Source organism: Rhinolophus ferrumequinum, chromosome 10 (assembly GCF_004115265.2).
Source record: "Rhinolophus ferrumequinum isolate MPI-CBG mRhiFer1 chromosome 10, mRhiFer1_v1.p, whole genome shotgun sequence".
NCBI lineage: Eukaryota > Metazoa > Chordata > Mammalia > Chiroptera > Rhinolophidae > Rhinolophus > Rhinolophus ferrumequinum.
Genome location: NC_046293.1, coordinates 87,891,088 through 87,913,896, shown reverse-complemented (window position 1 = coordinate 87,913,896; position 22,809 = coordinate 87,891,088). Strand labels below are relative to the sequence as shown.

At 50.1% G+C, this 22,809-nt stretch overlaps 2 protein-coding genes across 3 annotated transcripts; both read right to left on the bottom strand.

Moving 5' to 3' along the window:
- Window positions 1-146: 146 nt before the first annotated feature.
- NRIP2 (nuclear receptor interacting protein 2) lies at window positions 147-7,995 on the bottom strand. Its single transcript, XM_033118760.1, has 6 exons — window positions 7,574-7,995; window positions 4,258-4,410; window positions 2,783-2,865; window positions 2,315-2,436; window positions 2,004-2,056; window positions 147-1,671 (listed from the first exon to the last, which is right to left on the bottom strand). Exons 1-6 carry the CDS (start codon window positions 7,763-7,765, stop codon window positions 1,579-1,581), a joined length of 696 nt encoding a protein of 231 aa, XP_032974651.1. The 5' UTR covers window positions 7,766-7,995; the 3' UTR covers window positions 147-1,578.
- Window positions 7,996-17,476: 9,481 nt separating this feature from the next.
- TEX52 (testis expressed 52) lies at window positions 17,477-22,613 on the bottom strand. 2 transcript variants are annotated; one of them, XM_033118384.1, is made up of 3 exons: window positions 22,502-22,613; window positions 20,929-21,482; window positions 17,477-17,991 (listed from the first exon to the last, which is right to left on the bottom strand). In XM_033118384.1, exons 1-3 carry the CDS (start codon window positions 22,568-22,570, stop codon window positions 17,697-17,699), a joined length of 918 nt encoding a protein of 305 aa, XP_032974275.1. In that variant the 5' UTR covers window positions 22,571-22,613; the 3' UTR covers window positions 17,477-17,696. The 2 variants fall into 2 exon arrangements, with proteins under 2 accessions (XP_032974275.1, XP_032974276.1); XM_033118385.1 differs by having other exon boundaries at window positions 17,865-17,991; window positions 20,880-21,482.
- Window positions 22,614-22,809: the final 196 nt, after the last annotated feature.

Genomic DNA, 22,809 nt, shown 5'->3' with positions numbered 1-22,809 from the left:
ACATTCCCATTTCCTTTGTGTAAGGGAATAAGGGCAGAGTTATCATTCAGCCTCTGATAGGCATGGAGGAAAACCAAAGAAGGACATTAACATGGAGAAACAGGTATTTATTGAAATGGAGAAGAGCTAAGCTGAGGGCCTGCCGTAGGGCCTGGGGTCTGCAATAACAGGAGCAGCAGGAGGCAGACGGGGCAGGAACAGGCTGAGCCCAGGAAAGTAGAGGTCGTGGAGCGTGGCAGTGAGGGACCAGGGTGCTATCGCACAGGTCACAGTGAGCCCCTCTCCTGTCTTTGTGAGGACAGGGGACTCCGTCGAGAAAGGTAAGGCCAGGTGTCATGGGCCTTGTATCTCGGTTCTTTTCTAATCTACCCTTGGCTCAATATTTCATTTCCAGCCCAAAGTCCTAGTTCCCTAGTTCGGGTTAGTTACACCACTCTCTTCCTTTACCCCTAATCCATGATTTAAGATGCTCAAACCAGCCAGAAAGACACTCAGGGGTCTGGCTTCTTAAGGTTTGGGTTCCTCTCTTCACAGTGAACTCAGAAAAGGCTCCTTGTCTCTTTGCTTTGGCTCAGAGCCTGGTGGGGGATAGAAAGCCACTGATTCCAAAACAAGACAAGCTCCAGCTCACAAGGCCAGAGATGAGGGGCAGGAAGAAGGTCTAATGAGGTGGATAGTTCTAGAAATAAGAAGGCATACTGGTTAGGTGAAGTCACAATTCACAACCCCACCATCCTGTTCACCTTTGGGGGCAGTTCTCCACAGGGATGTTCCACACACACCCCAAAGTTTAGGGGCCCAGTGGGTGAAAAAGCAAGTGGAGAAGGATAAAGACACAGAGCAAAAGTTGGAGGTCTATCCAAGGTTTTGCCCAGGGTAATCAAATAATAACTGGCTTCTGATGTTTGCAAGCCCAGAAACGGTAACTAACAAAGCTCCCAGCCTTGTAAGTTAGCATTCCTCTACCAAACCACCTTCCTGTTGTACTAAATTATTCCATTCATTGTTTCTTCCCCCACTCAACTGTGAGCAGACATGTACAGAATCAGAAAGGTAGGCACCAGCAGGGCCAGGGACCCAGGTTGGTGAGGTGTGATTTCTAGTTGTGAGAGATAATGCGCCCCAAAAGGTGAGGTGAGAGACATGGGAATGTAGGCAATTGAGGGGTGTTTGGGGTGGAGTTGGGGGACAGGTGGAAGGCAGTAGTAGGCTCCAGCCTTTGACTCAGGCCAGCACCTACCCTGCCACGGCCCAGCCCACAGCCCCATTTTGCTTGTGTCCTTTTCTGCAGTCCCGATTTGGCTTCACTCTTCTCGGGAGCGGAACGAGAGAGAGAACAGGGAAACCAGAACCCTGGGAACCTGGGCTCTCTAGGGAAATCTCCTCGGGGTAGGGAAGTTGCTGAGAAGCAGAGAGGAATGTGGCTGACTGAGGGAAATGGGACAGCAGGGTCAGGGTGGTGACAAAAGGGACAACAAAGTCGTCCCCAGCTACCTGGCTGTAGTGATGTCCCCATACCCCACACGGCTCTTCCCCCACGTCAAGGTGCTTCCCCCTGGGGACTGACGGGAACAACAATCACTCGCCAGGCTCTTGGTACCAAGGCAGGAAGGGCAGCTCTGAGAAGGGGGCCTTCAGCCGCAGCACGCCACGCTCCAGGTCGATGCAGCACTGTGAGGTGTGGAGGGGAAGGGGGGCTCGCCTCCGCAGGTAACCTTTCTCCCATTCCCCTCCTTTTTGTCCCGCCTCCCACTTCCCACAGCGTCCCCGTGCTCCTTGCTTCCCTGTTTCCATCCACCAGGAATCCTGTTGGGGAGGGACCCAGTTCTCCATATTTTTCACTTGTGGAGAAATCAGGAAACTCTAAGAAAGCAAAAGCGCACATCTGCCTGTCTTTCTCATCGGAACCTGACCCAGGCTTCCACACCTGGGCCTCCTACCTCTCTTGCCCAGCCCTTGGGTCAGGCCCCAAGTGTGGGTGCAAGTGCTAGCATCCTTCTTACCTTGAGAGAAAGCAGGGTCTGTAGTCCAAGGCAGAATTCAGGACTCTCAACATCTGCAGGAATCATTTGGAAACAGGAGAGGCTGGAGGGTACCTGTGGTCACTGCTGCCCTGCTGTCAGCACGTGCCCCTTCTCTGCCCGAACCACCCCCCAAGGTTTGAGAATCTTGGCACAGACATTGGGGATAGTCAGAGAATCTTTGGGGATACCTGTCTGGTGCTGGCAAGGCTGCAAGTTTCTGCCTTTGCCCCTCCCAGGAGAGAAAGGTAGAAGAGGTGAGAAGCTGGATTATTGGTGAAGGGAGGACTTACCCACCACCTGGGCGGAACATGCCACGGTCTCCTGGCCTAGCTGTAGCTCCAGCTGCTCCACCTGGGTTGTGGGCCCAGGTGCCAGGTCCCCCCCTGGGGCTTTTAGGACCCTCTTCCCTAACCTGTGGTTGGGAAGCAAGGGTTATGGCCACCCCGGTCCCCACCCCCATCCCTTTAGTCCGCTAACGGTCCTCCCACCACCTTGGGTTCTCACCCAGTCCCTGGCCCCACATGGGGTCCAAATCCCTGTCTTCTCTGCCAGAGTCCCGATCGACTCTTTTAGTTAAATAAGAGCTTTATTGAGATACAGTTCACGTAATATAAAAGTCACCCTTTTAAAGGGTACGATTCGGTGGTTTTTAGTATATTCACAGTGCCATAAGCAGCTGTCACTACCTAATTGCAGAGTATTTTCTTTGCTCCCAAAAGAAGCCCCGTCCCGTCCACTCTTTGGGGCCAAAGTCTTACCCCAGGCGGCTGAGGCATCCAGCGGAGATCTGGTTGTGTTGGGTGCCGGTGTCCACGGCCACCCTAAGCGCCTGGTCCTGGCACTGAGAAAGAGGGTTGTGGGGACTCGGTGAGCCCAGAAGCCATTGGCTGGATCCTTCACTTTCCTAGCCCTGGTGGTTCCCTTTCCAAAGCACATGAAAGGGATGAACCGAGTCTTTAAAGGTGGTTTTGTGGGACAGTTGAGGCAAAACTGGCTCAGATAAAGGAATCAAAAAAGGAAGTGAGCTGCATGTGGTGGTGAATCCATCCATACATTTGGGAACGATTTGACCGGAAATGGTGATCTGGTTGTTTAGGGGAATTCTTGGGAGGTTGAGAGCCTCCAGGTTAGAGAAATCTAGTTAGGAGGAGAGGAGGGATGAGAAGACCAGGACATCTTGTTAGGAAATCCAGATGTGGGGAAGCGAGGGGTTCACCATGGGGAACAACGGGAGACACATTCTTTTGGATCTATACAGACATTTTGGGTTACATTCGGATATCACAAACACACAGTTTTATTATTCCAAACATTTATTGAGCGTCTGTGGTGCACAGATATGTGGCTGGCAGGCACAGCAATGAATGCTGTTCTTTAGGAATCCAGGGAAAGTGAAATTCGTATGGTAGAAAGTCTTAAGGTCTGTGAAAGGATGGTGAGTAAGTGCCCTAGACATTGAGAGGGAGGAAAGGCTGTTTCCTTGAGGGGAAATCAGGAAAAGGTTTCAAGGAGGAAGTAACATTTGAGACTTAGAAGATTATAGAATGTGGATGCAGAATGACTGTGGCCGAGCAAAGACAGCGGCATAAGAACACTGGGCATTTATTAGGAAGCTTCAGTATTGGTTGGGTGGTTCAGTGGCTCCAGAGATGACAAGGCCTCACCTGAGCTTTTTCCAGGAGGATTGCATTATCCATACAACACACACCATTACCGGGGGTGCCAAAATGTATACAAGTGGACACTTTTGGTCAGCGTTGCTCAAGCAGTAGTTCACCGTAATCACAAGAGTCTGGACGCTGATGGGAACCACTTTGAGCCCCTCTTGTGATTGCAGAAGTCAAACGTGACTTGTATTCATCTTTTGTTATTGGTATACATTGAGTATTACAATTTTAATTGCAGTTTTCCTTTCTTAAAATGTGTAAACATTTTTTGGCACCCTCTGTATGTGAAGAGCCCACTGAAGAGTATTTACATTTTCACATCTAAGGATTATACTTTGATAAAGGAGACGGCGTAATGGTGGTGACAGATGGAATTGCGCAGAGGGAAGGTGCTTTGAGACAGACAGTAAAGAAGATAGGGGATCCCATTTTTAGGTCCAGGCGTGGGGGAGAGGTGCCTTTTCTTCCTCCCTCCTTCCCGCACCCCGGGCAGAAAGGAGATGGGTGAAGTGAGCCAGTCCCAGGCAGGATTGTTAATGAGAGCCAGTGCCCGGGAGACCTCTCACCTTGCAGTTGAGCAGAAGAGCTGGAATCTCTGTCGTGCTGGTCTTCCTCCTGTTCTCCTGGCCATGAGTCAAGGCCTGCATCAGGGGGGACTCCCCCTGAAGCCGACTCTGGTTTCCCTCCACCAGGCGTCTTTGGATCACGCTGTGCGGCTGCTGGCTCCATCGCAGAACAAGGAAGGCAGACGGGTCTAAGCCCAAGTATCCAGGCTGCTCCCTTCCCCCAGCTTAGCTATCCCAGGACGTTGTCCCCAAGCCCACCCTGTCCTGAGTCTCACAGCAGGAAGAAAGGGGCAGGAGCTTACCCGAGGATCCCAGCAGTCAGATCATTAGAGCAGAGTCAACCCCAGGATCAAAGCATGCCATTTCTCTGGGACCCCAATAGAGTGCTCAGTGATGAAGAAATGGGAAGAGGAGAGCCATGTCCTGACATGTCATGTCATGACATTCTAGGCCATGTCAATATTGGCTGATGGGGCACTTCAGGAACTAGTATCATGCTTGGGGGAAATTCTGTCTCTAGTCTACAACACGTTTTTATTTTGGATGGTTTTTCTTTTTTTCCTCCTCTGGCCTCATCCTTCCATGGGTTACAGATCCCTGTGTCGATGGTGTGATGAAAAGAAGTCAAAGTAACAAAAACAAACAAAAAAGGGGAAAAGCAGTCAAAACTGGGATGCTGGGAGTCATCATTGGATTCTCCTTCACCTGCAAACCTCCCCTCCCCCAGTCACTTCCTAATTCTACCAGTTTTGCCTCCATCCCTGCCATCCATTACTGCTTTATTCCAGCCTCACCGCAGCTCTCCTGGATCACTGGGACGCCTCCTTACGTTCATAGGAACCTGCCCGCATCCTGCCTCCTCTCAAGTGCATCCTGCCTCCTCTCAAGTACACCTGCTCAAAGCCAATGATTATCTAAATCCCTTGCTACTCACAGTAGCTCCTCAGCTCCTCAGCTCAGCAGCTTTCACATCGCTTGGAAGCCTGTTAGCAATGCAGAATTGGGGCGTACTGAATCAGAAGCTGCCTTTTAACAAGAGGCTCAGATGATTCATGTGTACATTACAGTTTGAGAAGCACCGAAATGAAACAAAACTAACCATGTTACACCCCTGTTTAAAATCCATCAAAGCACCCCCTCCCGCCAATGCTTACGTGGTAGAGCTCATACTTTTTAAGGAGCTCCACGGCTCACATGACCTGGTCACTGCCTGAATCTGCCTATGTCCCCCTCCCACCCCATCCCCCACACATCTGCCCCAGCCACCCTGCATATACTGCTACCCGAGACTGTTTTCCTGCTTCCAAGCCATTGCTCCTGCTCTCCCCTCTTCCTAAGACTCCTCTGTCTCTCTCTTTCCGGGGCCAGACTGGATGACTAGCTTAACACACTGTTCAAGAACTAACTACTCTTTATTCGGGAGAGAGGTTCTTGTCTTAAACCTGGGATTACCATCTGGTAATTAGTGCAGGTGTACCTCCTCCAGGAAGCCCTCTCTGACTTCCTTGTACTCCTCCCTCCACACAGGAGGCTGGGCTTCTCACAAATGTTATTCACTCCCCCGTTAGCCTGGGAGTCCTTGAGCTCAAGTCTGCAACTCATTCATCTTTATATCCCAGGGCCTGGCACAGCATATAAATAGGCCCTCAATAAATGCTTGCTGTAGAAGACTGTATCCTTCCAGGCTCCACACAGGGTTCTCCACCTGCCCTCTCTCCTTGGGAGCCTGGGATTGTTTTTCCATCCTTGGCCTAATGAGGCCCTTGAGGCTGCTGCCAGCAGGAAACCGGGCTCTGGGAAAAGGGACTGGCCCTGGGACTGGTCAGCAGTTCCTAGCGCTCCTCCCACCTTTCCCGTGGGAGTGGCCCTTCTCCAGGGCCAAATCCTTGTAGGATGGTCCCCAAAAGGCAGAGGCTGTGAGGGACTAGGCACTGGGAGCCCAAGAGCCCACTTCCCTGCTCCGTCCTTTCTCAGCTGTGCTTGCTGTGTGCAGGAAGGAATAATCCCTGGAGGTCCTCTGGATTGAAACCTCAGTCTGATGGCTTTTCTTCTTTGGGAGCTGCCAGGACGTGGGCAGGGGATTGCCTGGCCACTGCGCAGTGTTCCTGGAGGGGGAACGTTTGACTGGGAGGAATTTGGAAAGGTAGGGCTGGGGCAGGAAAGGCAGTGAGGAGCTGCGTTTGCCTCCAGGCGCCCGGGAAGAAGGGGCAGCTGAGCGGCCTGAGACCCCTGGAAACGGCCTCAGACCTCTCAGGGAGTCCCCTCCTCTTAGACCCTCAGATTAGGAGATGGGAGCGTGAACAGAGTGCCAAACCTTTCTACAACAGTCTTTCTATCTTCTATGAGCAAGAAGCCAGATACGATTCCATGTTCTCTGGACCTCACAGAGCTTACTTTCCTGTCTGCGGCGCACTGGAATAGTAGCTGAAGGAATAACGCGAGGTAGCATTTAGATAGTGCTTTTTGTCACCCAGGCACTGTTCTAAGTCCACAACAACCCCAGGAGGTAGATACTGTTAATTTTATCCTCATTTAACAGATGAAGAAACTGAGGCACGGAGACGTAAAGTAACTTGCCCGAGTAAGTGGCAGAGCAGGGTCTGAACCCGAGCAACGTGGCTTCAAAGGCCATGCCTAACCTCGCTGTCCAAGGGGAATGTGTGCGTGCCTTGTGCCCTGGCCCTCTCACCTCCTCACTGTTACTCCCCACCCGGCTCCCTCCAGCCGCCAAAGGTGCTGTGAGGGGCTGGAAGGAAAGGAGCCTGGAGGGAGGCTAAGAGAGAGGAAGAGGACACTCGAGGCAGGTGGCCTGGCAGGAGCCATAGGAAAACCCAGATGCTTTGGCAGGACGGAGGCCTTTAATGCTTCATTCTGAGGGGAAAAGGCAAATGAGTGGCCTGGCCCATGTGGGGGATTCTGGTTTACAGAGAGGGGAATCCATCCCTGAACTGCAGATCCGCCAGGCCCTCCCAGCCGTAAATGACTGCTCCAGAGCGTCCTGTGTCCCGCAAAGCCTCTGCTCCTCTACAGCAGAGCACACCCCGAAATAAGCCTTGGATTACTGGGGGGAGCTGAGCAATGAGAATAGGGTCCCCTCAGAGCCCACAAGCTGTGGGAACATCCCCAGTGAAGAGCGGACAATGGTCAAAGGGAGCCCCTCCAGTTGGCAGGACTGCCTGTCCCCCACTCCCAGTGACGGAGGGGAACCTGAAGGCTTAGGGTCTCACCTCACCCCCAGCCTCAGGTAGGGCTGGGGAGGTGGGAGAAAAGGGCCAGAGGACTTCCGCGGGGTGGGGAGGGGGGAGGGCTGCCTCACCAAGTCCTTGGAGGTGCCGAGCCTCTTGAGGCTGTCCAGGGGGAGCAGGTCAGCAGAATCCTTGTGCAGGAACTGGGTGGCCTGTTTGAGCCGGCGCTGCTGGCTCAGGTGGGCTCGGTCCCGAAGCTCTGCCTCCTGTCCCCTCCTACTGGAGTCTCTCCCCAGTCTCATGGCCTCCTGCCTGCTGCTCATGGCCCCTGTAGGGCTGGATGAGCTTATGAGCGGAGTGGGGGCTTCTGAGGGACGCTTCCCTCAGGGCTCTCTGCCTCCTGTGTCCCTGTAGCTTCCTGCCTGGCTCCGTCCCAGGCTGTATCTCTCCTGACAGAAGGGTCTCAGCAGGAGGAAAAGAGGAAATAAATAAATAATGTGCAGGAGCAGCCGCGTCAGACACCAATTCCCAGAGATTGCAGTAGAGGGAGTGAGGCCGCGCTGGAAAAACCCAGCACGAGAAGGGAGGGCGGTCGGCGGGGCCTGCGGCTGACAGGCTCTGCAGCAGCTGTAATTCTGGGGTCCTGGCTGGAAGGGGCGGTGGAAGGAGTGTGTGTGTGTGTGTGTGTGTGTGTGTGTACACACAAGGGGCCGTAAGAGTGCTGTAAACTGTCAGGTGGTTTGAAGCAGCAGCCTGCGTGCTTGGTGTGCGTGGGGCACACAGGCGTGTGCGTGCCTGTGCGTGGGCGCTGGTCGGCTCTGTGGCCCCCAGTCTCCTCCACCTGGGATTCTCGCAGCCCAAGGGTGCAGGCCAATAACTATGTTGAGAACAAGAGGGACAGCGTCACATGTCCTTGCCTCTGGTCCTGCCCCTCACCAGGAGAGCACCTTTCAGGGTCTTGGCCTTGCAGCGTGGCAGGTGTCAGAGGGGTCTCTAGCTTATTTACTTTGGGTTCTGGGTTCCAGGGAGTGACAAGAGCAGCTCTGGATGTCCCCACAGTGGGGCCCAGCTCCTCCCTCTCCTTTATGTAAGTCTCCTCCAGGCCTGGCTCTTCAAAAACTGTCAGAATTCAAACAGGCAGAAAGTTATAAAGAATAACCAATGCCCTTTACTTGCGACCTCATTTTAAAAATGCAGACACCTCCCCTTCTCCCCACGTAGCATCCTCCCCGAATTGGTGTTTGTCGTTCCCATGTTTCTCTCCATACTCTATATGCATATACGATGTGTCTGTATCCTAAGCTACACAGCGTTCCACTTTGCCTGACCCAGTGTATGTGTTCTGCAACTTGCCCATTCCGGCTCAGCATGTTATTAGTGAGATTCATCCATGACATGTGCATAGCTCTAGTTAATTCACTTTAACTGCTGTATCATATTCCTGTATATGAATACAGGAATCACATTTAGGAAATTCAGGTTTTCATTTTTTTAGTTTCAACCAAAGCTGCTATGAACTTTTTTGCACATATCTCCTGGGGACGTGTATAAGCATTTCTCTAGAGTACATATCTGAGTGGAACAGCTTCCCCATTTGTACATAATGCCAAACTGCCCTCCAAAGTATTTACACCACTGTGTACTCCCGTCAGCAGTGTATGAGGGGGTCCACGGTGACTTCTTCACCAACACTTGATAGCAGACATTTTATAGCTCTGGCTTATCTGTCGTCAGATTTGCATTGGTCAAGCCCCTGCTCACATGTGCTGGACACTCACAGAATGAGTACCCCATCCACGCCCTGCTCCCTTGGGACGCAATCTGGTCCAGACAGCACCAACCAGATATCCACTGGCCTCCTATGGACCAAACCTCTTTGAGGCACTTTCACAACCACTACTATGATAGGGAGAATTGTATTGTGATCCCCGTTTAAAGATGAGGAAACCAGCTAAGCATTATGGATTCATTTGTGTCCTGCCCAATTCATGTGTTAAAGTCCTAATCCACAGCACCTCAGAAGGTGGTCTTGTTTGGAGAGAGGGCTTTTACAGAGAAGTCAAGTTAAGATGGGCTCTAAGCCAATATGACTATGTCATACTGGGGACATATGGGAAAATTTGGATACAAAGAAAGACACACAGGAAGAATACCATGTGAGCATGAAGGCTGAGAATAGGTTGATGCATCTATAAGCCAAGGATTGCCAGCCGGCCACCAGAAGCTGGAAGGGAGGCATGGAATAGATCCTCTTCTCACGCCTCAGAAAGAGCCAACCCCGCCCACACCTTGATCTTGGACTTCTAGCCTCTATCACTGTGAAACAATGAATTTCTCTTCTGCAAGCCAGCCAGTTTATGGTACTTCATTATGGCAGCCCCTGGAAAGTAATACCCTAAGACTTGGAAAACTTGCCTAAGTTATTGTACGTCAGAACCAGGAATCAGACCTTTGTGTTCTGTCTCCCAAGTCCTGCTCAGTTTCCATTATGCCAAAAGGGGACTAGTGATGGAGGTGATCAACATAGAATGAAAACCAAACTATTGAACGACTTCACTTACCAAGCTCTGGCCCAGTAGATCCTGGCTTCAATTAGACTTGATTTTAGTGAAATAGTCCAGCTCTCTCCCCAGCTTTGACATCCATCACCACCACACATTTGCCTGGGATAGAGGTTGAAGAGGGTCCACTGACATGCTGAACTGGGTTCCTGTGGTGGTTTCCGTAGGACTAACTGTATGCATTGCCAGGGCAGTGAGTGAGCTTGGCCTGTATACTATGACGCTGTGTACAGGCCCCAGCGCTGGAAAGTATCTCCTCCACCTTTATTCTCAGCAATTCATTCCTCAGGTTTGAAAATTCTTCAACATCTTCCAGAGACCTTTATTCGTTCATGTTTTGGAGGAGTAATGCTATCAGTGAATGAGAGTGAGACGACTCTAGGCCAGCCTGACAACATGGATGGGATGTGTCAGAACTCGGGTGTCCTTCGGCCTGTAGGCTGCATCCCAGGGAAGAGTAACTGTACCTGAGTGTAGAATGGAGACTGGAATTTCCGATTTGGATGGGGTGAGGCTGGGGACATCAGCTCCTCTTCTCCAGTTGGTCACATAAGGCCTTTGCTGCCTGGCCCTCGGAAGCACTTGTGCTCAGGAAATGCCATTCTCTGGAATGCAGGTGTGGAGAAGGAGGCAGTGGGCCCTTGTGTTCTTCAGCCCAAACTAATACTCCCTTACTATCTATCTCACCATTTTGGTGGGACTCAGTGGCAAGGAGACGCTTTTGCCTTTTTGTGTTCCTTGGTTTCTTTCTTTGTAAATTTATTCTTTACCCAAGTTGCAGGCTGAACGGGAATGCTCTGACCATACAAAGTTCTGAACTCTTCTTTCTCAGGATCTAAAGAAATCCCTTTAATAGGATGGTAGAGAATGACAGAGTAGAGCATGCAGCCAGTTTGTAACCTCAGCTGGGTTGTCTGTGTCCTTACCAATAATTCACCTTGGTTCCCTCCCCTCATTTTTTAACTAAATGGTTATAGAATTCAACAAACCAATTCATTCACAAAAAATAACTACATTGCACTCGAATGATGAGACATAGAGGGAGAAAATTTCCAGGAACATTACTGAGGAAGGTGAAACCATTCTGGATTGTAAAGAATAGAAGAAGCAGAGGTTTTCCTTTCCAGGACACTGGAAATATCTGTAATTTCTCCCATTTATTTCATCTTGCCGTTCACATAGATGTTGAAGTGAATGGATCCAAATTCAGAAATTTTATGAGAAAAAATGGAAGTGTACAATTGGTTTTCCTTTGAATTATAACAAGTTTTCCTTTCACAAAGAATTCAGTCAAAAATATTTATTGAACACCTACTATGTGTCAGACACTGAGCCAGTCCCTGGGTGTATAGTGCTGAACCTAAGAAGCCCCTGCCCTCATGGAATTCTCATTCCAATGAAGAAAGCAAACAATGAACTAAATTTATAATGTCAGGTAGTGCTAAGTTGAAGAAAAATAAAACTGAGTTGGAGGAAAGAGAGCGATACAAGGGGGTGGGGAGTCTCTTTTAGAGCAGATGACATTGTGCAGAGATGAGAACACGGTGAGGGAGAGGGCCATGCAGGGAGCTGGAAAAGGGGGTGTCACAAAGAACTCTCCGAGGCAGTGCTTATGTCCCACACTGCACCCCAGACGGGTACATTTGATCCTGTCCACCCCTCTGTCCCACTGGCTCCTCCTGTTCCCACCAACAAGACAGACTGGCAGGGTGAGGGGCACCCACTCCTCCCGTGGAGAAAACAGAGCTTACCTGTCTATCCCAGGATGGAACCCTATTCCTTGTTCTTTTGGGCACCCCGCTCTTCCCACCCTCCCGAACACTGAATCTGACAGACCTGAGGGAGTCCACTTCTCTCTACTGAAAGAGAATGCAAAACACTGCAGAGTGGGTTCTAAGAATTCCCAGAGGGCGATGGGGCTTTATGTTTCTAGCAATGAGGGAGGCTAAGACGTGCTCCAAAAGGTTAGGTTTTCTTGGCCTTTACTCTCATAGGCCATCAGGTTTCCTAGAGAACTTTGTGCCTTTAAATAAAACCAGACTACACCTTGTATTTCCCACTGGGTGTCTGACAGTCGTGTGCAATCCTAGACTTGTGCTGACCAATACAGTGTCCTCTAGCTACATGTGGTTATTCCGCACTTGAGACGTGCCTAGAAAACAATGTAAAACACAATGTGAAATATCTCATTAATTATTTTTACACTGATTCCATTATTTTACGGATAATATTTTGGCTCTATTGGGTTAAATAAAATGTATCATAAAACTTAATTTAACCTGTTTCTTTTTACTTTTTTAATATGGCAACTAAAGAATTTAAAGTTACATATAAGGCTCCATGACATTTCTGTTGAAGAGCACCTGTCTAAAAACATTCACAGCTTGTTTCTTTGAACCGGATATAATCTATTCCAGCATTTCTCCACTATATTAGGAAGTTCTTCTTTACAGCTAATCAGAATCCCTATAGCTGTATTCACAAGCTCTCCTTGTCCAAGCCACAGTTGAGATGGAGGTGCACTGGTTCACAACCTTCTCTTGATGACCTTTCATGCTTTTAAATATCTTACACCTTTTCTTTTTAATCCTCTGGCTGAATAGTGCCAATTCGTATCTCTGACGGTAGGATGGGAAGGAGAGTTCATTTGGCACAGTGAAATCATCCAGTCAAATGTCCTGCCGCATTAGGAAATTCCCAGAATATTCTTCATAGAAGGGGTTATTCAGAGCTAGACAAACGGCTCCCTTGAGCCCGTGGAGAGGTAAGGGCAGCCAGTTCTATTTCAGGCTTTCTCCTCTGGCCATGTCAGATCTGCAGAAGACAGAAATGAGCTGTTTTCCAGAATTCTCCTGTCCAGTGAGGGTCCCAGGAGGCCTGGGCCAGTTTTGAAAATTGACCACCCTCCCTCCACCCCCAGAGGTACATCTTCCAAAGACCACCAGGCTAGTGAAATGTTTTGTGCTTGGCACTAGGATATTTCTCTCCTATTTTATGATTGGCAAAACTAAGGCACGAGAAGGTCAAGTGTTTGTCTCTGTTGATGAAAGCAGACTGAACATGGGATATTGAGCTCAGACAAGCTTGGTCAAGTATTCCAGCTCAGCGATTTACTAGCTATCTTTGAGTGAAATGCTTAATTCTTTTGGAATCTACTTCCTATCTGTAAAACTGAAAGAACGTGAAATTTGTAGAATTGCCATGAAGTTTAAGTGAGAAGCAGAATATAGCACAATGGGTAAGTGCCCCACTGTACCCCACTTTACTCATCTCTAAGATGGAGATCATAATGAGACCGACCTCCTAGCGTTGTTACAATTAAACGGGTTGATTTGTGAAAAGCTCTCAAAACATTGCCTAACACATACGAAGTGCTGAGTAAATGTTTGCTGTTATTTGGGAACTATACATCCATACACCCATGCGCGTGCTTGCAACACACACACACACACACACACACACACACACAGAGGCATAGAAGGCACTCCCCTTTCTACAGCTGGATCAGTATCTATTACATTATTCCTCCCACTATTTTAATTGTTTACTTGTCCATCTTTCCACTAGATCTTAGGCTTTGTCAGGGTAGGGTTTTTGTGATTGTTTGTCTCCTCTCTCTTCTTAGACAAAATTGTTGAATGACTTATTCAGCAGGACTCCAGAGGACATGGGAGGAAATGTGCATAGTTGTCCTCCCAGCTACTCAGGTGATGAGACACTGGAAAAGCCAGTTGAGCTCCCCACCTGATTTTTTTCAGTCACAGAATCCAGATGATGTCATAGACACACACTCACGGGCAATCACCCTTTCTACTCATTCCCCTATTATTTACCAATCTCTCTCATCCCCTGGGCTCTGTACCCTAATTTTTATCCTGCAAGTGCTCTCAGAGAATCTGTCAAAATTGCCCAACTCCTTCCAAACATTCTGGACCGCTGAGCTCTGACAGAGATTCCTGTTCTGCCTTTCTGACGTCGGCATTTCTCTTCCTCCCTCCTGTGTTGATCTACTTCCTTTCCTGTTTCAATTTCCCTCCATTTTTTTCTTCCTTCTTGCCTAAGCTGTGGGCCTGCCCTTGGCACCCCTGGACATGACCTCCACTTTCTAGTGATCCTGTGCTAAAGAAGTCACTGGCTGTTATCTAGGAGCCACGCCATGACACATAGTGTCAGTGCCCACTGAACATCCAGGAAAATGGTGGTGGGCTAAGGAAAGCCACATCCAAACTTCTACCTTGGAATTTGAACAATGGCAAGATGCAGCAGCATTATCTTACAAGCACATAGCATTTGTGAGGGTCTGTCCTGGTATGTGTAGAGGGTGTGTTGGCTGGAGACTAACCTGAGGTAGACAAGCATATGAATAGCCACAGAAACCACTGATTATAAAGATAAATAGGCAGCTGAAATTACTCACATGGTGTAATGAAGAGTAAACGTATGTGGTTCAGTGGACAGTACAACTAGGAAAGTACTCAGACGTGGAAGAGAAGCAGGAAAACAAAAGGCCTCAACAAGTGAATCAGCGATGCGTAGAAACAAGAGGATGAGTGTCCTGGAGAAGGTGGGGAGTGAGTTTGGGGCAGGCTGGAGAGACAATCTTAGCTCTGATTTGCCATGTCAGAGAGCAGCGCTGGGGCTTTTTGAGGCATGGCAATTAGACAGGAGACAGCCAGTTAAAGACTGAAGGCTGAGATCATGACTGGCAAAGTGGCTGGCTCTGTATCTCCCCCAAGGGTTCCCAGCCCCCACAGCTTCCAGCACTCACTGTCCCCCAGCCATTTCTCTGGCCTCAACAACCCAGCTCATGAGACCAGTCCTGGGTTTAGAAAATGGGAGGCTGCGGAAGGGGAGGTGCTGACCCGACGAGCACCTGAAAGCCTCTGTGCTGGGATTAGTTAGGGTCTATGAACTGGTGGCATTCCGCGGGACACTGGATGTTCTTTCTGTGGGGGTGGCGTGCTGGGTGTGTGGCGGTGAGGGGGGGTGTCCGTCCCTGCCTTCCTCTCAGATCTACTCTCAAAGTTGTGGTGAGAGAACAGGTCTTTAAGGCAGACCCAGGTGACAGGGATCCCCAACTCTGCCCCACCAAAGGCTTTCCAGAACTCCATATTCATTAGTGTACGTGGCGGGGTGGGGGGGTGTTCGTAGTTGCTAGCAGGCTGAGCTGGGGATTGGATTGCCTTACAGAGTCCCCAGGCCAGGAGGACGTGTAGATGTTATTGTTGTCCCCAGATCTCCATGACCTACTGGAGTTCAGGAATTTCAGGAGTCTTGCTTCCACATCTCTGGCTGGCCGCTGGACAAGAGGGCCCCTGACAACGCTGTAGCCCACTGCCAGCAGGAATGAGGCCCAGAGAGGACAGCAGGAAAGTGGTGGGTGGGGTGAAAGTCCTTCTGATGTGAGACTGGCAGCCTCTGGGGTGGTCTGGGTCTGCCAAGGCAGGAGTCTGTGTGAATGCAGCTTACCTTTCGGCTCTCTCCTAGATCCAGGCCAGAGAGTGAGTGGCTTTCTCTGAAGAATTCCAAGGCCTCCTTCCTTCCACCCCCCAAATCTTCATATTAACCCTCCAAGTATCCCCTGGGCCTCTACTGTGAAGGTGACAAAACCCTGGCATCATGTAGCCTGAGAAGGAGGATAACAACACAGGCCCAGGAGCCCTAGCTCCAAGCCCTGTGCCTCGTGTTCTACAGCCAGGAGGCAGGGACTGCCTGGCTTGGTGGCCGGGAGAAGTCACTTCTCCCTGGGCCTTCGTTTACCATGTACACACTGAGGTTGTTTTCTAATGGCCAGCCCCGCTCTGACATGTTAGGATCCTAGGTAAAGGGACGTCCTCCTTCCTACCACTGTTCCTAATCCAGAGTGGAAAGAACAGGCACGTTCCCAGAGCCCCGGCACTTCCTGGGGTCCTCAGGAAATTCTCCTTCACCCCCCGCCGGCTCTCGAGCTCCCCACCCACCCACACATGTACCATGGAGAGAGGCAGCAAAGAGGGCTGTTGAATAGAATTATAGATTTGGAACTATAAGGAAATTTGGAAACTCTACATACCCTATTTATTATAATTATTTTTAACTACAAATAGGAAATTCACACCAAATTTACCATTTTAAAGTATATAATTCAGTGGCATTCTGTTCATTCATGATGTTGTACAACCACCAGTTCTAGTTCCAAAATATTTTCATCACCCCAAAAGAAAACCCTGATACCATCAAGCAGTCAGTCCCCATTCTCCCCTCCCTCAGCATCTGGCAACTACTGGTTTACCTTCTGTGTCTATGGATTTGCCTATTCTAGACATTTCATATAAATGGAGTCATACAATATGTGGCCTTTTCTGGATTCTGTCACTCAGCATGATGTTTTCAAGGTTCATCCACATCGTAGCATGGAGCAGTACTTCATTCCTTTCTGTGGATGGAATAAATGGATTCCTTCCATCCATTTATTACTTTTATACTAAGAATAATGGTACATAGCTTCATTTATGGAGGGTCTACAATGTGCCAGACACTTCGCAGGTCCTTCGCTTGTATGATTTTATTTATACCCCAGTGGCTCCCACTGTGTAGAGAGAAAACTGAAAGCCTGAGGAAACGATGACCTTCCCAAAGGTCGCATAGCTGGTTAGTGGTTAACCAGGGCTAGAACCCTGGTGCTGTTTGGATTCCGAGGAGCCTGCAGGGCTCGAGAAAAGTGGAGACAAAAAGGCAGTGGGCAGAAGGCCAGGCAAAGCCCAGCTGGGGTCACAAACTTGGGGTATGATGGGGACAAGAGGCTGCCTCTCCAGTCACCTTCCTCCTGCCACCGCCACTGGGCCTCTTGCAGGCCCTCCCCCACCCAATCCCCACCCCAGGTGGGGTCAGCACCTTTCTGACCAGTGTGCTTTGCCTGCCTCCACTTTAGGCCACTTGTCCCTGGCACCCCATCGTAAAAGCTGAGGCATCTGGGGTCTCCGGCAGCACAGGCCCAAGGCCCGAAGGTCAAGTGCTGGGGGGACCACTCTGACCTTGATTGTAAATCTCTACTTTGTTCTGCTCCTGTCTCTTCTGGAGGCCTGGTCAGCCTTTCTCAGACCTGACTCTTCCATCCTCCAGCACCAGCCTTGGCCTGGCCTTTGCTCCCCCAAACCCTGTGTGGGACCTGCAGCCCAGCAGAGTTGCTTCCAGCCTTTGTCCAGACATCAAATGGTCCAGGGAGGGGTGGCATCAAGGTTATTTTTGCCTAAGAAGCTTTCTGTACCCTGATCAATCCCAGTCTTGTTTCAATGGGCTATGGGAGTAGAGGTAACTTCTTACCACATTTCTTACAGCGCCTCTTCCCCCACTCTAACACACACACACACACACACACACACACACACACACACACACATGTTCTTCCTCCCCACTCCCCGTTCTGGCCCTAGGAACTGGATCCCCCTTGTGCTCTCTGCTCTACCCGCCCCGCAGTCTTCCCACCTGCTATGAAAGAGTCCTCCAAGGAGGACAGAGAACAATTTAGGGTTTCGGTAGATTCGTGAGGAGCCCGGGCTACAGAGGTGGCTTGAAGTTGGGGGGATGGCGGACAGGCTGTGTTCTGCAGAAGCCAGAGTCCTTCAGCCACCCCAAAGGCTTCTTGCTAACGGCACATTGGTTGAGAATGGGGTTCTGTCTGCCCACCATGGTCCCCACCCATCTGGAAGCTTTTCTAGGTGTGTCCAGCTCTTCTCTTTCTCTTCCTCGCTACGTCTTGGCTGGGTTGTGCTTTGGGGAGATGGTGGAGGGGCAAGAGCACCCGGTCCTCTATCAGGGTTTGGTAGCTTCTCACGAGGTCCTGGTCTAGCGGCGCACTGGGGAGCAAAGCCAACTTGAGCGCATTCTCCCGATAATGAGGCAGAGGATTCGGGCATGGCCAGCCCCTGGCAGAATCATCGGGAAGTGGGTTGGGCAGGAGCTGGAGGCCGAGGGGTTCAAACCTCCCACCAGCTGAGATGTGTCGGTACCTGTTGGGGGGAGGAGGTGTGGAGAGAACAGAGGTCAAAGGAGAGATCAGGCATGGTGGAAGGGGCTGAGATGGGAAAGTGTCAGGCTGCTGCCTCCCACAGGCTAGTGAGAGATAGCGCGTGTGGGATCCCTTCGTCTCTTTTCCTAATTGCATATGACTCTGTTCCAAATGGCCTGCACCCTGTGTGTGCGTGTTTGGCATTAGGCTCGAATACTTGTGTTTATCTGGTCAATCTTCCAGCCTTTTGACATATTTATAGGTCACATCATTATCCAGATTCTAACTATCCCTCCAGGAGCGCGAACTCAGCGCAAGTCTCCTTCTCATCACTGGTGAATGTGACGCCATCCAAGAGCCCTTCCCGCTCTGACCTGCTGCCTCCCGACACCTGGTTTACTGGCTTCGTCTTCTACAGGCCTGTCATATTAAGTTCAACAGTGGGAAGTGGACATTTTAAAAGCCATATTTGAATAGTGGCAAATTTCCTGTTGCTCAACGTGCTTTGCCCCTGGTTCAACAGGTATCCCCGTTTGCTGTCTTTGGTTTATATCAGAGCTTCTCAGGCCGGGCTGCACGAAAGAACCACCCTCAGCAGCTTTTTAAAAACACTAGTGCCCAGGCCACCCCTCCCCCCACCCCAGGTCAGGTAAGTTAGAATCTCCCAGGTGGGGCTCAAACCTCAGCATGCTCCTCCAGAAGCCCAGGTGACTCCAATGTACCGCCAGACCTGAGAACGGCTGGGTTTATATGTAAAAGTTCTATTTCCCAGCCAGATCACGAGCATCTGGAGGCTTAGACCTTGTCTGAAGTTCTCTGGGTCTCTCATGCTCAGAATGTGCTCTCTCATGGATCTAGAGCCATTTTAACAATTAACGATAACCTCTGGCAGCGCGGCTCAAGAGGAATGACAGAGCTGGGTGGGCCTTTGCTCTCACCACTCTTTCTTGTTCCCACCTGCTGAACTTGTACACAGCCTTGAAGGGCCAGCTCAACTACCTCCTCCTCTGTGAATAGCAAAACCCTGTCTGAGACTCAGGCCTTCATTCCTGGCTCCAGGGGCTAGGCCTACAGCAGCAATAAGCAAAACCAGGCTCCTTCTCTCATGGAGACGCTGTACTAATGATGACACGATTTACAGAGCCCCTTCTGTATACCAGGTCCCGTCCCTAGGACTCTTCTAAAAACCCTGCATGGACTGGCTCCAATACATACTTGAGGAAAGTGAGACTCGAAGAGTTTGCGAAACTTCAGGTTGTATAGCGGGTTTGTGATGGAGCTAGGTAGAGTGCCACCTGGACCTGCTTGCCCCCAGAGGCCACGCTGCTCCTGACGTCACACATCATTACTGTACGCCAGGCACTGTGCTGAGCTCCTTTTATGACTAATTGTATCTTCCTATACTGCCTTTACTGACCATTCTGTTCTACTAGACGTGTCTGTGAACTTGTCTGATTCCCCAATCAGACAAGAGTGGAGTGGAGCAGAGTGGGTAGGAATGCAGCTCGGGAGCTGAGCTCCCTGGGTTCAAATCCTAGCCCTGCCGTTCACAGGCTGTGTGAACGTGAACAAGATAGTCGAGCTCTCTGTGCTTCAGATGCCCCATCTGCAACATGGGGTTGATCATAATAGTTTCTATTCCGAGGGAATGGGAGGATTAAATAATATAGTTAAAGTGATTAGAACAACATCTGGCACTCTCATTTCACTAAGTTTTTTTGAGGAGTGTTCTAAGTCTTCACCTTTGTGTGCCTAGTGTTGGCCCATATTAGCCATCAATAATCTTCATGCAAAAATAAATAAATATAAATAAATAAATAAATAAATATACAAAAATAAAAAATAAAAAAATAGTCTTCATTGTAGGGACAGTAGAGGGAAGTGAAGGGCCTGAAAAATCTTCTCTCAAAATTACCAAGTATTGGCATTGCTTTTTTAAGATTACAGATCTCCACGCCTCCCCCTCCAACCTCTCACTGCTTCTGTTAATGCCCTTGGGATTGGAATTTGAGACATTCCATTCCTTATTCCTCTCTTCCTTTCCGGCCACTCGTACTGGACAGGACCCAGTATGGCAATATCTGTGAGTTCCCACGATGGGCAAGGTGGGGAGAGCTGTGGGGTTCTCAAATAGCAACTTTCACATTCCTCTCTGCTCACACCAGGCAGCCCCTCCTTTCTGCCTTTCCGAAGGCTTCCTACCCTTCCAGCCTTCATCCAATTCCTCATGAAGCCTTCCTGGGAGGATGTGCCAGCCCACAGCAACCCCTTCTTCCCTCCCTCATCTGAATTTCTGTAATAATGTCTATTTTTTGTTTAGAGCTTTCGTATATTCATTAACCAACTTTATCTTCACCACTGAGGTAGGCATAGTATTTACCATGCCTATTTTGTTGATAATGGAATTATTAACAATCAACGATGGAACTGAGTCTGGAAAAGCTAAGCAATTTGCCAAAGGAACACAGTCTAGACTTTAATTCTAGCCTCCAACTCCAGCTTTCAGGTTTTTCCATTAATAATGGACATCATTACAAGACCCATCCTCTGTCTCACACTTTGGGCACTTAGCACGTGTGCGCTTGTATTGATAGATTTCTTTCCTCGCATGTATATAAGTAGGTTCCTGCCTTTCGTAAGCTCCTTGAGGGCGGGGACTGCATGGCATTTCTCGGTCTCCCCAGAGCCTAGCAGGTGTTAAGTACATGGTCGCATCCCCATAATTTTAGTTAAAAAATTGAACCCCTCTCCTGGCTGTCCTTCCCTTGCCTCCATCCCTTCCCTCCAGCTACATTCAGAACAGAGTTTAGTTTTTGATGACCAGAGGTGGGAAAGTTAGAGTACCAAGTGAGATATCAGCAACAGGAAGCAGAGAGAGGGAGGGGTCACCTGAATGTGGGTTGGCGGGTGAGCTCCCTGAGGAAGGAGTGCCTCTTACTTCTTGAAGTTCTTTGGGGGCAGGATGTTGCCATTGGCATCAAGTGGAGGTGCCCTTGCTTCACTCCTCAGTTTGAGTTTCTCCATCTCTCTTAGTTCCTTCGCTGTCCTGAACATCACCTGGCTCTTCCTATTCGCATCCAAGAAGATAGGAGGATTACTGCAGATGAAGGTCAGAAAGCTGTTTTGACCCATCCAGGAGGGAGGGGGAATGGGGGGCTCCGTTGGGGGGCGGCAGTGAGCCCTGGAGTTGGTCAGCCTGCGCCAGACATTACTGTCATAGGGCCTGTCGGGCCTGGCGGGGAAGGTAGCCGGCAAGCGCCCCACGTCGAGCCACGTGTGGAAGCCCCACGTGTGCTCCGTTGTATCCTTCCACGGGTGGATTAGTCGGTGGTGTACCTTGGACTTCATGTCTGTGCAGGGTGGCAGCTTCAGGGCCAGCTGGTGGTAGGCTTGCCGGGTGAAGCCAGGCCATTCCCAGGGCTCATCCGGGAGGAAGAACTCACGCTGAGGCCACGTGTGGGAGGCCAGTAGGGCCTCACCGGCCTCGACCATCTAGGGAGAGACAAAGGGAGCTTGCCGGCACTCTGCCTCTTCTTCCAGGAGCAGCCGCAGAGGAAAGAAGCTGCCAGTCTCCTCCAGACACAGGGTTCCCATCAGGACACTGGCATGGAACCATGTCTGCTCTGTATTATTCTCCCCCTACCTGCAGGAACTTCATGGACTTCTCACCTGTTCTCTTTCCATCTCTCCGGTTTGGGCTTTGATTTCCTACCCTCTTTCCTCAACTTGAATTTCCCCTCTTCGCTCCTTCCTTTCACCCATCCTCTCCATTGTGCTGCCCAGGAAGTGCCCACACTCCCGCCCAGGAATGGGTGCTCCTAACAGGACACATCAGGCCTGAGGAAATCCTGAGGAAAAACATGCCTTACCAAGCCAAGTGTAGAAGGGAAGTCTTTCTACAGAGCTTGGGGGCTGGGTGCTTTTCTATCCTAGACTCCTCCTGTGACTCATTTCTCTGTCATTGCTGTGTTGCCCTCACTTCTCATTAAAATACCAGCAAGTATAGAAAGCATTTAAAATGTTGGTCCCTCCCCTTTCTGGGCCCCACCCCTATGAAATAAACGGTAGCAAATATGCCAAATACTCATCCACACCTTGTTTAACCCTCACAGCCCTATGAGCAGGTGCTGTCATGGTCCCCTTCTCAAAGATGCAAAGAGCAAGATACAATGAGGGTAAATAACTCATCCAAAGTGCCAGGGGAGTGAGTGGCAGAGCTGGGACCTAGGCCGTCTGTCTGTCTGCACTACCCATCTTCTTCAAAGATGCCTCTTCCTCCAGTACACTCCTAGGACTTTTCTAATTCCACAAGTCCCCTGTTTCGTGGGCCAGGTCCCTGTCACTTCTGTGACCACCCCAGATGTAATAACCAGGCATCTCCTCTCCTCTGTTCTGAGCTCCATGTTCACAGTATTATGGGACTAAGAGAAGACAGCAGAGGTCATGGGCCTAGAGATCTGCTGCCCTGGAGAAAGCCTGGCCCACCCCAGGGATGGGGCCTGGGCCCCTACCTGCCGGAAAGGTTCTCTGACATGGGATGTATTCCGCCCTCTGGGTGATCTTCGTGGGTGACAGGCCATTTTCTTCTGAGCCTGATTGCTGGGAGGGGCAGCTCTGTAGGGAAGATCTTACAGGCAGCATTGTTTGCTGCTGGGGTTGCTATGGTGATGCTTCCTGAGTGGTGACACAGGGAGGAGGGCTCATTACTCCCTGGGGACCTGGCTGCTTCAGGTGACACGGGCAAGAGATGGGACTCTGAAGTTCTGACTGCAAAAGATGGTAACGGGAGCTGCTTCTGGAGACTGGCCTGGGAAGGAAA

Excerpts from the sequence above, each read along its gene's own strand:
- NRIP2 (XM_033118760.1), bottom strand. The coding sequence starts at position 7,765 with ATGAGCAGCAGGCAGGAGGCCATGAGACTGGGGAGAGACTCCAGTAGG. Across the intron at positions 2,057-2,314 it reads ATGTTCCGCCCAGGTGGTGG|ATGTTGAGAGTCCTGAATTC; the intron begins GTAAGTCCTCCC and ends TGATTCCTGCAG. Across the intron at positions 1,672-2,003 it reads AGACCCTGCTTTCTCTCAAG|TGCTGCATCGACCTGGAGCG; the intron begins GTAAGAAGGATG and ends CACACCTCACAG.
- TEX52 (XM_033118384.1), bottom strand. The coding sequence starts at position 22,570 with ATGGCCTGTCACCCACGAAGATCACCCAGAGGGCGGAATACATCCCAT. Across the intron at positions 21,483-22,501 it reads TCAGAGAACCTTTCCGGCAG|ATGGTCGAGGCCGGTGAGGC; the intron begins GTAGGGGCCCAG and ends GTCTCTCCCTAG. Across the intron at positions 17,992-20,928 it reads CCCCCAAAGAACTTCAAGAA|GTACCGACACATCTCAGCTG; the intron begins GTAAGAGGCACT and ends TCCCCCCAACAG.